The sequence below is a fragment of the Amphiura filiformis genome, chromosome 3 (assembly GCF_039555335.1).
Source record: "Amphiura filiformis chromosome 3, Afil_fr2py, whole genome shotgun sequence".
In the NCBI taxonomy this organism is placed as follows: Eukaryota; Metazoa; Echinodermata; class Ophiuroidea; order Amphilepidida; family Amphiuridae; genus Amphiura; species Amphiura filiformis.
The window spans coordinates 82,046,820-82,060,232 of NC_092630.1; the positions used below are offsets into that span (position 1 = coordinate 82,046,820).

The following is a 13,413-nucleotide window of genomic DNA, read 5'->3' on the forward strand; positions in this document are numbered from 1 at the left end:
TTCATGCTACAGTTTTACTTGGCCTCTTTCTGTAACTTGTACTACATGAGATTCAACTTTGGTTTAAAGTTCTTCAATGCTACAAATGTGCTACACATTTTTATAAAATAATAAAATTAGTTATTCTGCAAATTCTTTAGAATTGTGTGTTACATTACACTTGAATTGTGTGTAAAATTACACTGGAATTGTGTGTAACATTACACTGGAATTGTGTGTAACATTAGGCTGGCATTGTGTGTAACATTCCACTGGAATTGTGTGTAACATTACACTGGCATTGTGTTTATTATTAGGCTGGAATTGTGTGCAACATTACACCGGCATTGTGTGTAACATTAGGCTGGAATTGTGTGTAACATTATACTGGCATTGTGTGTAACATTACACTGGCATTATGTGTAACATTATACTGGCATTGTGTGTAACATTAGGCTGGAATTGTGTGTATACTAAAATGCAGCAAACCTTTGACGAGCGCGACTACCGTAATGTTGCAAATTCGGCGCTAACAACGCGTACGGCGCACAGTTCATTCATAAATTTCCACTCAGCAACAACATATCGCCTTAGCAGCCAATCAGAGACAAGTGCGTGCAACGCAGTACATACGCGATGTATCCTTACAATACGCGCTCGTCAAAGGTTTACTGCATTTTAGTATAACATTACACTGGCATTGTGTGTAACATTAGGCTGGAATTGTACGTAAAATTACACTGGCATTGTGTGTAACATTAGGCTGGAATTGTGTATAACATTACACTGGCTTTGTGTGTAACATTACACTGGCATTGTGTGTAACATTACACTGGCATTGTATGTAACATTAGGCTGGAATTGTGTGTAAAATTACACTGACACTGTGTGTAACATTAGGCTGGAATTGTATGTAAAATTACACTGGCATTGTGTGTAACATTAGGCTGGAATTATGTGTAACATTACACTAGAATTGTGTATAACATTGCACTGGAATTGTATGTAACATTTCACTGGAATTGCACTGCCCGCAAAAAACATTCTGGCTATGGTGCTCTGGTGTTCGGAAGCTGTTACCAGCGTTACCTAAAACTAAAAATGTAGCAGTGCAAAAAAACAACTAGTAGGGAAGTGCAAAGTTGACCTGGGTAACATTCGGCTATACAATATAATGTTTAAAGGCCTATTCAGCAATTTGATCATTCATAAAATTCGCATTTGAATGCGACTTTGATATTGTCAATACTGTTGTTTTCCACCAATTCCCCCTATTTTTCATTTCAAAAATACTAAATGACAATTTTAATGACCTATCCTTCACAAATAACAATAAAATTTATACACAATTTTAATTTGTTCCCACTTTCGCTGGGATCACTGAATAGGCCTTTAAGGATTTTGCATGTGTTTTACATGTCACAGGGGCGTAAGTTAATAACAGAAATAGCCATGCCGAAAACAGTAGATAATGGGGCTACGCATCGTGCACAAGAACATAATACAATGGGGAACGATTGCTCGCTACACGGAGGAAACTGGATATAATTAATAAGAAAGATACAACAGTTTACCAACTCAAAGTGTTACAATTAAACAAGACAACAAATAAACACAAATCCCGACCGGATGTACCGGCGTGGGATTTTAACCCACGACCTTCCGATGCTCTATTCATTAGGCTACCAGCTCCCACTGATGAACAGTGGCTAAAACTGGGTCCAATTTAAGAAGTCGAGGTATACACACAAACATTACACAAGTACAGGAGTTCATTACTGATGCTTAATCGTTTCCCCAGCATAATACAAGTAAAGTAGGTAATGGGGCTACGCATCCTGCACAAAAGCAAATAAACACATTATTAATTACCAGGCTGTCACCTGTATAGATATTTAGTTTCCTCAGTAGCAGTAGCGAGCAATCGCACAGTGTCATCGCCCCGATATCTTCATGGCAGAAATCGCCATGGTAGGTTGAATCCACCGCCACGCATAGCCATTTTGTATCGACCTGTTTAATAGTTTTGAGTCGCATAATGGGCCGAAGGACATCTGACTAAGGCTACTGACAATCGCCCTGATTAGGCCGGTTACTGACCTCGCTGTGTGTTAGTCGAGCAGTGGTACACCATAGGTCATATGCTTTTAGACTACCTTCACGATTGGCCTATACACTGCGCTATATAATTCGGCACATATAAATCAAAATTATTGTCAGTTTTTGACTCAAGACGCACGGTTCTTTCTCAAGACGCAAGCTAACGACTATCATATCTGTTCAAAATATATATTCAAGTGCAAGGAACCACATCTGGTTTCTTTATACGAAATCATTTACGGGAGATATTCATCATTTTCAACCCCGGTATTCAAAGAATTATCGTCTGAATATCAATCGTGCATAGCACATCCACGTGTATCGATCCCGTATATTCATTTCAGTGTCTCTTGCTGTATAGTGTAATTATTAACCGGGCGATGTCGGTGTGAATCGTTCCCTCATTGTATTTATCCCGCGGGGTGATTATTCTTGTGCAGAATGCGTACCCCCATTTCCTACTTTGGGTTCGAATTCCATTCCCATACCGGCACACCCCCTTACTTTTTTAAAAGTTGGGTTGTGTGCCGGTCGGGATTTGTGTTTATTTGTAGTCTTGTTTAATTGTAACACTTTGAGTTGGTAAAACTGTTCTTTCTTTCTTATCAATTATAATCAGTTTCCTCTTGTAGCGAGCAATATTGTAGTTTTTGATCTAGTGAGCATGGTGCGTAAAAAGGGTGCAAACAAAGGGTTTTCAAAAAAATGCGAAGCTATATCCAACGCACCAAAATGTATCTCACTAGGATATTTAATTGCTGAGAGAGATTGGTTTTAGAAAACAACTTTATACTTCTTTATACGTTTTTTATACGTTTCTCTTGTAGTATCCTTAATCATACGGACACACTTGCAATGTATACTATTAGTATTGTGGAAAGCATAGTGAATTCTTGTAGTAGCGCAAAGCCCATTGAACCTTCGCAAATTGCGTATATAACGTGGACATTGACAAACCTGAATTGTTGGCATTTCTTTTGACTCTTGCACCAACCTGCACTTTCCTATATTCTAATCACACAGACGAATGGCAGAGAGAAAAGAGTAAAAATGAAACTGAATCGTAAACTTGATCACTATAAATGAAACAAGAACAATGCCATGTGTTTGCAACTCACTTTGGAACGTTGCGTCCAACACATCGGAGTTCATCAGGCATATGATTGATGAAGGTGTGATGTCAAATGAGTTGCAAATTTTAGTTCTAGTGTTAGATTTAATTTACAAAATAATGTTTTAAACTACTGGATGAATAACCTACACCAAGATATAGAGGAAAGTGTTATAAATTTCGTATTACTAATTTATGAAATCAGAAGCAGTCACATGCAACGCCACACAACAACGAGGAAGTTTTTCTCTGTGCAGTGCACAGTGGAAGTGGATTCGATCAATTTTAGGCTTCGCAGGAACCAAAAACTGAATTCTCCGATTTTTTACGAAACTGGGGTCCATTTCACTAAACTTTACAAAGCTTCGAAAGTCTCGAAATCGTTCGTAACTTACGACGAGTCGTAAGTTTCATTACACTAAACTTAAACGAACGGTACCCTTCGTAAGTAATTAGGATTTACTACAGGGACCCTTCGTAAAGTTACGTCTAGTATTTGGTATTCGTAACTTAGCTTAACGAACAATTACTTACGTTATGAAGGGTTAAAAGTTTAGTGAAATACACAATAATTACATGTTCATCATGTAAAAATTAACCAAATAAGGAATGTGTTGTATTGTCTAGAATGCTTCGTTATACTAGAATAATAGAGCAAGAAAGAAATAACCACATCCACATGCGCATGTAAAACTTAACCTTGTTAATGACACAATACACACACACACACACCCCCACCCCCACCCAACAAACACTCCCGTGTTCGTTTAAACGGTTGCTCCGTATGGAGACACGCTTGGGTCCTGATGGGATCAGGCTCAAACAAAAATGCTCAAGCCAGGCTAAAAAGCCTATATAAGCATGCTGGCCTGTATGGAAAGAGAAGCGAGAAACAGATTTGAAGACAAAGAACAAAGAAAAAAAGGCCACTCCCAACAATCAAGTTAACAATTTTACTGTCAGCCTTTGGGTCAAGAGAAGGTCAAAGGAAGTGCTTAACCCAATCTCAACTGCCACTGAGGTTGGTGATGGAGAGGGATCGAAAACAAACGCATAATCTGATTTCTCTATCCCAAAAGCATGAATATCACGACTTCAACTACAGCAAAAATGGATACTATTTATGCACGCACTGAATACTCCCTAAAAGCAATTAATGGCAATAATTATAATAATTATGAAAGAATATATTATATTAGGACAGAAATGAAGGTTTGTCTCTAAAATATTTTGTATCTCATCTTTCATCTGAAATTATAATGAAAGATGAGACATCAAAATGGATATAAATGAAACGAATGAGTATAATGATTGCATATACCGTAATGATTCGCCTATAAATGGCTGTGACTGCAGGGAGTTGATATTTTCTGTCGAAGAGAGAATGTGGTGACGATCCTTGTATAATGGACGGAATGTTATTACAGACTTTGAGGGAAGTGACAGTTTGTAGGAGAATCTAGATTTATTGCAGACTTTGAGGGTGACTAGGAATTATGTAATAAAGATGATGATGTGATTGCTCTGCAGAGTATATTGAGTCATAGAGTTGCAGAGGGATCAGCTAATCAGAGTATAGTGAGTCATAGAGTTGCAGCGAGAGTACTGAGCTAATCAGAGTATAGTGAATCATTGCGGAAATACCAGCTAATCAGAGTATAGGGAGTCACAGAGCTGCGAAAAGAAGAGCTTATCAAAGTATCGAGTCATATGGTTCCTAGTCAGAGTATAGCGAATCGTAGAGTTGTGGAGGGAGCATAGTCATAGAGTCATAGAGTTGTGGGGAGAGGGAGCAGATAATCAGAATATAGGGAGTCATAGAGCTAGGGAGAGAGCAGCTTATCAGATAGGGCAGCTAATCAGAATAGAGTGAGTTATAAATTTAGAGCAGCTAATCAGAGTATAGTGAGTCCTTCCTAGAGTTGCGGAGGGAGCACCTAATCAGAGTATTGTGAGTCATAGAGTTGTGTGAGAGCATCTTAGAATATCAGAATATAGGGAGTCATAGACCTGCGGAGAGAGCATCTTATCAGAGTATAGCGAGTCATGGAGCTGCGGAGAGAGCAGCTTATCAGAGTATAGTGAGTCATAGAGTTGCGGACTAGGAGAGCAGCTAATCAGAGTATAGTGAGTTGTAGAGAGAGCAGCTAGTTAGAGTATACCGAATAACAGATTTGTGGAGGAAGCACCTAATCAGAATCAGAGTATTGTGAGTCATAGAGTTGTGGGAGCAGCTAATCAGAATATAGGGAGTCATAAGTTGCGTAGGGAGCAGCTAATCACAGTATAATAGTGAGTCACAGATTTGCCGTGGGAGTTATAAAGCTACGGAGAGAGCAGCTAATCATATTATAGTGAGTCCTAGACTTGTGGAGAGAGCAGCTAATCAGAGTATAGTAAATCATTGAGTTGCGGAGGGAGCACCTAATCAGAGTATTATGAGTCATAGAGTTGTGGGAGCAGCTAATCAGTATATAGTGAGTCATAGAGTTGCGGAGAGGGCAGCTAATCAGAATAGAGTCAGTTATAAAGTCACGGAGAGAGCAGCTAATCAGAGTATCGTGAGTTATAAAGTTGCATAAGGAGCAGCTAATCACAGTATAATAGTGAGTCACAGATTTGCCGAGGGAGGTACTAATCAGAGTGTAGTGAATCATAGAGTTGTAGAGGGAGCAACTAATCAGAGTATACTGAATCATAGAGTTGCGGAGGGAGCACCTAATCAGAGTATAGTGAGTCAAAGAGTTGTGGAGGGAGCACCTAATCAGAGTATAGTGAGTCAAAGAGTTGCGAAGGGAGCACCTAATCAGAGTATAGTGAGTCAAAGAGTTGCGGAGGGAGCACCTAATCAGAGTATAGTGAGTCAAAGAGTTGCGGAGGGAAGTAGCAACAATAACAGAGTAGTAAATAGAGTGAGAGAGAAACCTATTATCGTTCAGGGCGCGGTGTAAACGCCATGCCTTATAGGAAAGTGATTTCTGGTGTGGAGAAATAATATTGCAGCTGATTATAGACGATTTGCAGTAGAACAATAGGAAATGACACTGATTGGTCTGGCTAGGAGAAGAGGGGTGGATCAGATGTGCTGTCCGACAACAAATGTAGGATGTGCAAACAGATGTCTACCAGAACTGATGGACCGGGTTGACGTTGAACAATGTACCAAATAGACCGAAGACATCAAAATATTAAGAGTAGTATTTAGTTAATAGTATTACCATAATTTCCCATCAGCTATTATGGCTAGATGTGTGCCGGGGACGGCCCAAGCTGGAGAGGGGGACATTGTGATGGGAATGGAATTACATCCGATCATTGCCACTAACATTAATTATTGTTTTGTAGAGATTAGGTGTTATTCGGCCTTGAAGTGACTGCTCACTGGGCATTGCTGGGCACCTCAGTAGATTCTTATTCTATATACATCACACATCAACATAAAAGCAAAAAATGATAGTAATACCTAATTTTACACTTACAATGAAGCTAAAATGTGTCTACCCGACTAAATGGAAATGATTAAGAAACGAAATGAATGAGTGTTATGGAACAGAGTAGGAGATGGTAGGATCCACAACGACATTGATCGTATATCGTAGTGAAATCTATAGCTTTGATCACGATTTGGCACATTGCGGCAATCAGTTCCACTTACCTGGTGATGTCAATGCAGACTTTGTCGTGCCTTCAGAAGAACTCGGCTCCGTTGGCACCATTGTTGTCATGCCTGACGCACATACACACACATGCAAAGAAACAAAAGCATGAACAATAACACTGACTAGAACCTGTTTATGCCCAACTAGGTCAGTGATTTTATGATTAGAGCTTGTCTCAACCTGTTGCACAGTAGAACTAGAAAAAGAAAGTTTGATCTTTTCAAAACGTCGGGTTTTTAATTTTGTTTACTACCTTTTGAGTTATGCCCCCATTGGAACTTTTACTTTTAGCTCAATGATTGCTATTAACATAAGTTGTCATAATCATAATATTATAAGGCCGGCTTACTTCAATGTAAGATGACAGTGACACTTAATGCCCCATGACAAAGAAACATCGACTTACATCTACATAGATATTCATAATCCTGTTGAAACTATTTGTCATATTGCCAAAATAAAAATAGTTATATTGGCCTATCTCTGATTTTGTGGAAATATCACTTGGGTCGGACTCGGACTAAATGGGCATGATGGGAGGACCTCGCAATGTGCGATACTTACCCAAAGTATTCAAAAATACATTAGTGAAGATATAGCCATACGTATTATTTGCGAAACACTGCAATGTTCTGGAATCATTTATGAAGGCATTCCTGACTTCAACGATATTCCCTTCAGCGCGAACTCTTGGTGTAATCTCTGAAATTTTATGTACATAAAATGTCATTACGAATCTGACCATTACCTATGATCTGACAAAACAAGCACACGCGTGTTAAGATGGGGTCTGGTGGTCCATGTCTGTATGTTCTTTTTTCCCTTCCACCAGGCCCAAGTACAGGTGAATAAAAATGGAAAAACAAAAAAAACAAAAAAACGATGTACGATTACATAAAGTGAGAGGCCACTTCTGATGAACGCTCGACAAGTGAATGTTGAACTACTCTTTTAAATATGTTTCTATCTCATCTTGTTGCAACCCCTATCATAAAAGTATATTCTACATGTATTATGCTTCAGTTGCGCTTGATATAGTCTCTTTAACAAGCAGGCTATGGTTCATCACATTATCGCTACGTGCTACACCATATCAAGATATCAAAAGATACAGTCTCACAGATGGTGAGACAAAAGACATGTAGGGGCTAAGCATAACCAGGTGCAACCTTATTACATTCCGAGTGTTCTAGTTTCTATGGTTCTGTTCACCAAACATTACATACCTCCATTCTGCGATATTTCTTTCCCATCTAAGAGCCATCGTGTATCTGCAGGAGGATCCCCAGCAGCAGTGCAATGAATTTCTTTCGAACCTCCGGGTGGAATGTTGACGACGGCATCTATGTCCATGTAAGGTGCGGCTACCAAAAGATAAAAATCGGCGATAAGAACTTGTCTTGCCCTATGCACATATTTCCACTTACACAACATTTTTGATTAAAATCCGTTACTAGTGGCTCACATATTGATATCTGAGATACTTATTTGTATTTGGCTTGGCTGCCTTTAAATTCGCTCTAAACTGAATCTACCAAGCAATGAAACAACGTCTTCAGATGACACATTAGAGATTGTTAATAAAGGTAGACAATCTCACCAACCATCTCAATCAAAGCTACCCCACGTGAAGCATAAAATTCATGTACGAGAAAGAGTAAGAAGGCACTATCCCATTTTTGGACACTTTAATTGTACGGAAAGCAGATGACTCAATGAAGTTTACAGGAAGGTCACCCACACTGACCAGTACATTAACTTTAAATCCCATCACCTTACTACCACCATAAACTGGGTGTTGTCCGCACTCTTCTGGATAGAATGAATAGCATTGTTACGGAAGAGGAGGATGATAAGAAGCAGGAGGAATTAAGCAAGCGTTCGGGCGATGTGGCTTCCCTGGTGGACTTTCAAACAAGTTAAAGACAACATAGTACAAAAACATAGCAAGCCTAATACCAATAAAGATCAGACTAAGGGAAACCGAACCGAACAGCCATGAAACCGAACAACTCCGCTCTCCGTAAATTGCGGACACTAATGCGGTCCAACAAAATCATGTCATCAACTGGGACAATGCTAACATCATGCAGTTCCGGGATGCAGTTATTGTTGCCTACATGTATGCACACAACACAGGGGCACTCACAATAGGCAATTGACCCCTACTGGTAGCGCTGTGTTGTAGATATAGGAGATGATCTGGTTAGCGTCATATATATATCAAAAAGTATAAAGGCTATGATTTTAGTACTTGCTCTATGTTTCAATTGCTTATTCTTTTCAAAATATCTGAATTTTCAACCCGGTACAAGCTTTAATAACGGGGGACCATACATTGTATGAAAAAGAAATCTACCATCTATATCCAAACTCCCGTACAAACTTAGTACTTTCTGTCAATCAAGTATGGTTTATTCTCTACATGTCAATCTTTAAATCATTAGCGTAGTCCTTATAATAACGGGGGACCGCCTTGATGAGTAAATGACAGCAAACCAGTGAAAATACCCCAAAACTCTGTCAGTGGAGCTCCGCCCGTACATTTCAATAGCGTCATTATCGATTGGATTAGTCGACCGTAGCGGACAATTCGATCGCTCAATGGATTAATATTATCACATGGTAATAAATTTGCATTGGACAATCGATTACTATAATGGTTTAGTACTGCATATCTCGGTTTAATCTTCACTAAGCGGGTTTATGGCAGGAAAGGTCACGGTGAATGTATCAGGAGAATCAAAGAGGGCTCGATGTCATGAATAGAGACGAGGTGCCTACTTCCTTAGTCATGTGTATGATCATTTCCTGGCTGATAATACACCCTCTTCAGTATGGATACGTCCAACCGGAAGTAAGGATATTCAACCATCATTCTGATGGTGTCTACCGACCATGATTAGTCCTTCGAAGATTTTAAGCTAAGCCGATAGTCATTCTTGAAGGACTAACAATGATTGGCGAAACCGTCAATAGCGAGGTTTTTGTTTTTTAAGTGTTGGAACATCAAATCACTTACATTTCACCGTCACATTTGTAATGCTGGAGACTACGCCTTGATTGATTGTGCATTTATATATGCCATCATCACTGAAGTCAAGATCATCAAATACCAAAGCAATTCCGCCATACTCAAAACGTGCCTGGCTACTGATGGATTTGCCGTCTTCTCGTGTCCATGTCACATTGGGTGTTGGCCTGTCAAAAGGAAATTGGTGCATTTCATGTCAGCAATATCACAAATACTCAACATAATATCTCACCATGCTTACTAATCAATCAAGATGAAAGCTACGGCATGTGCACATATTTAACGAAACAATTAGATAATGAATCTTTTATTCTACAACTGCAATATGAGTTCAACACGTTCAATTGTTGGGAGTGGCCTTTCTTTTCCGTTCTCTCCATACCAGCATGCTTATGCTTTTAAGCTTGGTTTTAGCATTTTGCTTGAGCCTGGTCCAATCAGGTGTTGGTCAAACAAACAAAGACTGATGATTTCATGATCTAGGCCTAACTTTTGGAAAGCCACTCGTATAACGTGATACCACGTTTACACAATATTTTTATTATCCGCCTCAAAAACTCAAATTTTGATCATACCTCCCTGTCGCCATGCATTCTAATCGTAGAGTTTCTCCGCGCAGACCTATCACATGTTCAGGAGGATGAATTAGAAGACTTGGTCCGTGGTCATCAGACGGGTTCGATGCTACAAAAGACAAAATATTGAACTGCTGTACACTTGGTATTGGTTTCTGTAATTATGTAAGTACTTCACATGTTTTGGACTTCACACAACCAGCCAGAGCAGGACCGGGTGCGGGAGTTTAGCAAATCTGGTTCGACATCATATTAAACCGATTCGGCCATCGGGCCGATTCCAAATAATGGTCATCGAAGGGGCAATTTCTTTAAAATAGGTTGCAGGACTTATCAGCTGAGACTACCGTCTCATACTTTCAAAGTCCTGGAGCATAATTACACAGGAGGCAAACTCGTTATTATGGTCACTGTTTTCTGCTAGGCAGAAGATGGCCTGTAATGGTATATATTCCGTATTCGAGAGAAAGACAATCCCTTTATCCCTGGTCTGAAAACAAAGAAACATTTCGTTCTAATCACGGAAATAATTCTTGGTTACCAAAATAGGCCAAAAGGCATGTGTTTCAGCATGGTCTGAGAGAACGCACTGCAGGGTTTATTGTTCTATTGTGTCCGATTTGAGCGCTGACATGTTGGAAAATGTTGCCAATCAATATTCATGAGAGTGTGCACTGTACAATGTCCAGCAAATTGGGTGACTTGCGTTTGGCAGGTTTTGGCATCATTGAATGGCTGCCTAGTGTTGTTATACGCTTAGTTTCTATAATAATAATTATTATTTTCTTTATCCTTTCTTTTCCTTTCTCTGCACTTATTCTTTCTTATGCCTACACTTTAGGGGACTGTCACTCCACTGTCACTGTCGCTCTCCTTCTCCCTCCCCTTCTCCCATTCTTTCTTTCTTTTTCTTTTTGTCTTCCAACCTTCCCCTTCAATCTCGATTACCCATCCGCTTCTCTTTTCACCCCCTTTACCTTCACTCCCTCACCCCCTTTACCTTCACTCCCTCACTTGCCCCTGGCTTTTAAAATGGATATTCGTGATATTAAGAAATCCATTTGACTTTAATGAATAGGCTTATAACCTGTGTTCTGTATGAGAACAAGAGACTTCTCACTCAAGTGTGCGCTTTCACATGACATTCTTTTGATCACTTATTGAGAGAAGCCTGCCTGGTAAAGCGTTAATACGCTGTCAGGTTAGTTACTGATTTAATGGCGGAACCCTTTTGTCCTGAACAAAAAGTACCTCTCGATGAATAGCTTGTCGGTAAATCAAATCGGCACAAAGGAACAATGCGTTACGTAATCTATTGCGCATCCACGAATATGATAGCTCCATATGGTCTGAGGGATGTGAGAAGCTGTGAAAGAAATTGTTTCAGACAATGAATGGGACAGGTCAATCTCTTGCATTTGAGTATGTCTATAATACACTTACATTGAATATCCAGGTAGATGGAATTTGAAAATTTGATATTTATGCCACTATTTCTTGCGTTGCATCTGTACTCTCCACTATCTTCAGGTAACACATTGGCAAAGATGAGATTGCCTGACGTGCTGTCCATATTCACGCGTTCACTCAAGCGTACAGGTGTCGGTTTATTGTTTCCACTCCCAACAACTACTGTCCAGTATATTTCTGGTGGCGGACTGCCTGTAGGAGGATTGCAAACCAGGTTTTCCGCTGTACCTTCCTGTAGATCACGCTCAATGGGCCCCCTTGCATCGAAAGGCTCTAGCTCTGGATGAAAGAAAATGAACAGAAAAACCGCCTCAAAATGATGGGGCATTGACTTGGGGCATGGGGTAAATAGTTGGATTTCAAGTTCGCAGCAAGTTTCGAAAAGGGAATGGACCCCTGACTGTCACATGTGTCTAACGATTAGTCTCCTCCACTATCTATACTTTGACTACTGTAGCTTCCTGACAATTACCGAATGTAATAAATAACTTTAAAATGATTCGGCGTGAACGAGACAAACTTGGCTGCAAATTCAAAATGCATATGATTATATCTTTGTATAGCTACTACAGAAACATGTATGAGCGTATTTAATAATTTTACATACATGACATATATTTCTTTAAAAGTCTGCTTTAATTTTGTTTGCTTACATTGAAAGCCACAAAGTTGTCCCTAAGTATCTATACTTTTCAAGTATTTTGACCCAGCCTAGTTGTCCATTATAAAATCTATAAAGGAAGGCCTAATAAAAAGAGCAGATTTGTCTGTAAAAAGCTTTCAAACTTTTTGGCTACATAATTACACTACATTTAGTAGCCTTAAGAATTCAAATATATCAGAATTAATAGGTAAGGCCTACGTGGTACGATAACTCGAAACTCTTGTATCGCTGTTCCACATTTATTGCTTGCTGAGCATTGGTACCATCCCTCCACGTTGTTGGTCTCATTAATAGTCAAATTTCTGCTCCTAAAGGCCAGTTCTTGGTACGATTCCGACGATTTTGTACGCATCTGCCAAGAATAGCTAAAAGCATACATGAATAAGATAAAAAACAATGTGAATAAATAAATAAAAAATATTTAAAAAACATTACAGTGAAACCATCACTAGATACAGTGGTCAACTATAAAATTAGACCCTCTCTCGGGTCCGTGGATAACGACTGGTAATGTGGACTTCTAGAAGCTGGTACTTTGAGAGCATATGAAGGTATGGACAAGCTGAAGCGGGTAGCTCTTCTGACTACAAATGGCTTTGGTAGCAGTGGCTTCAGATCTGGTGATCTGATTTTGTAGCGGACTGTTGCTGCAGCAACTTCATGTCTTTGATGGAGAGATGTGATGTTCAGCTCTGTAATCGCTTCCTCTTCGCTCACACTTATGATTCGAAGGGCCTTCCCCTGGATAGGGTCTAATAATCCTAGAGTAGAGTCTTTCCTTGAAGACTATCTTTTCCATTGCACCACGTTGCTGAATGCTG

General features: G+C 39.5%; 1 protein-coding gene across 2 annotated transcripts in view; it reads right to left on the bottom strand.

The window, feature by feature from the left end:
• Positions 1–13,413, bottom strand: part of LOC140149257 (neuronal cell adhesion molecule-like) — a 29,484-nt gene that overhangs the window by 11,687 nt on the left and 4,384 nt on the right. For both annotated transcript variants that reach the window (XM_072171500.1, XM_072171501.1), the window contains exons 4-10: positions 12,791–12,957; positions 11,902–12,207; positions 10,459–10,567; positions 9,872–10,050; positions 8,076–8,213; positions 7,414–7,551; positions 6,846–6,917 (exon numbers count right to left, since the gene is read on the bottom strand). In XM_072171500.1, the coding sequence (XP_072027601.1) occupies positions 6,846–6,917; positions 7,414–7,551; positions 8,076–8,213; positions 9,872–10,050; positions 10,459–10,567; positions 11,902–12,207; positions 12,791–12,957 (1,109 nt within the window). The remainder of the gene's footprint in view (positions 1–6,845; positions 6,918–7,413; positions 7,552–8,075; positions 8,214–9,871; positions 10,051–10,458; positions 10,568–11,901; positions 12,208–12,790; positions 12,958–13,413) is intronic.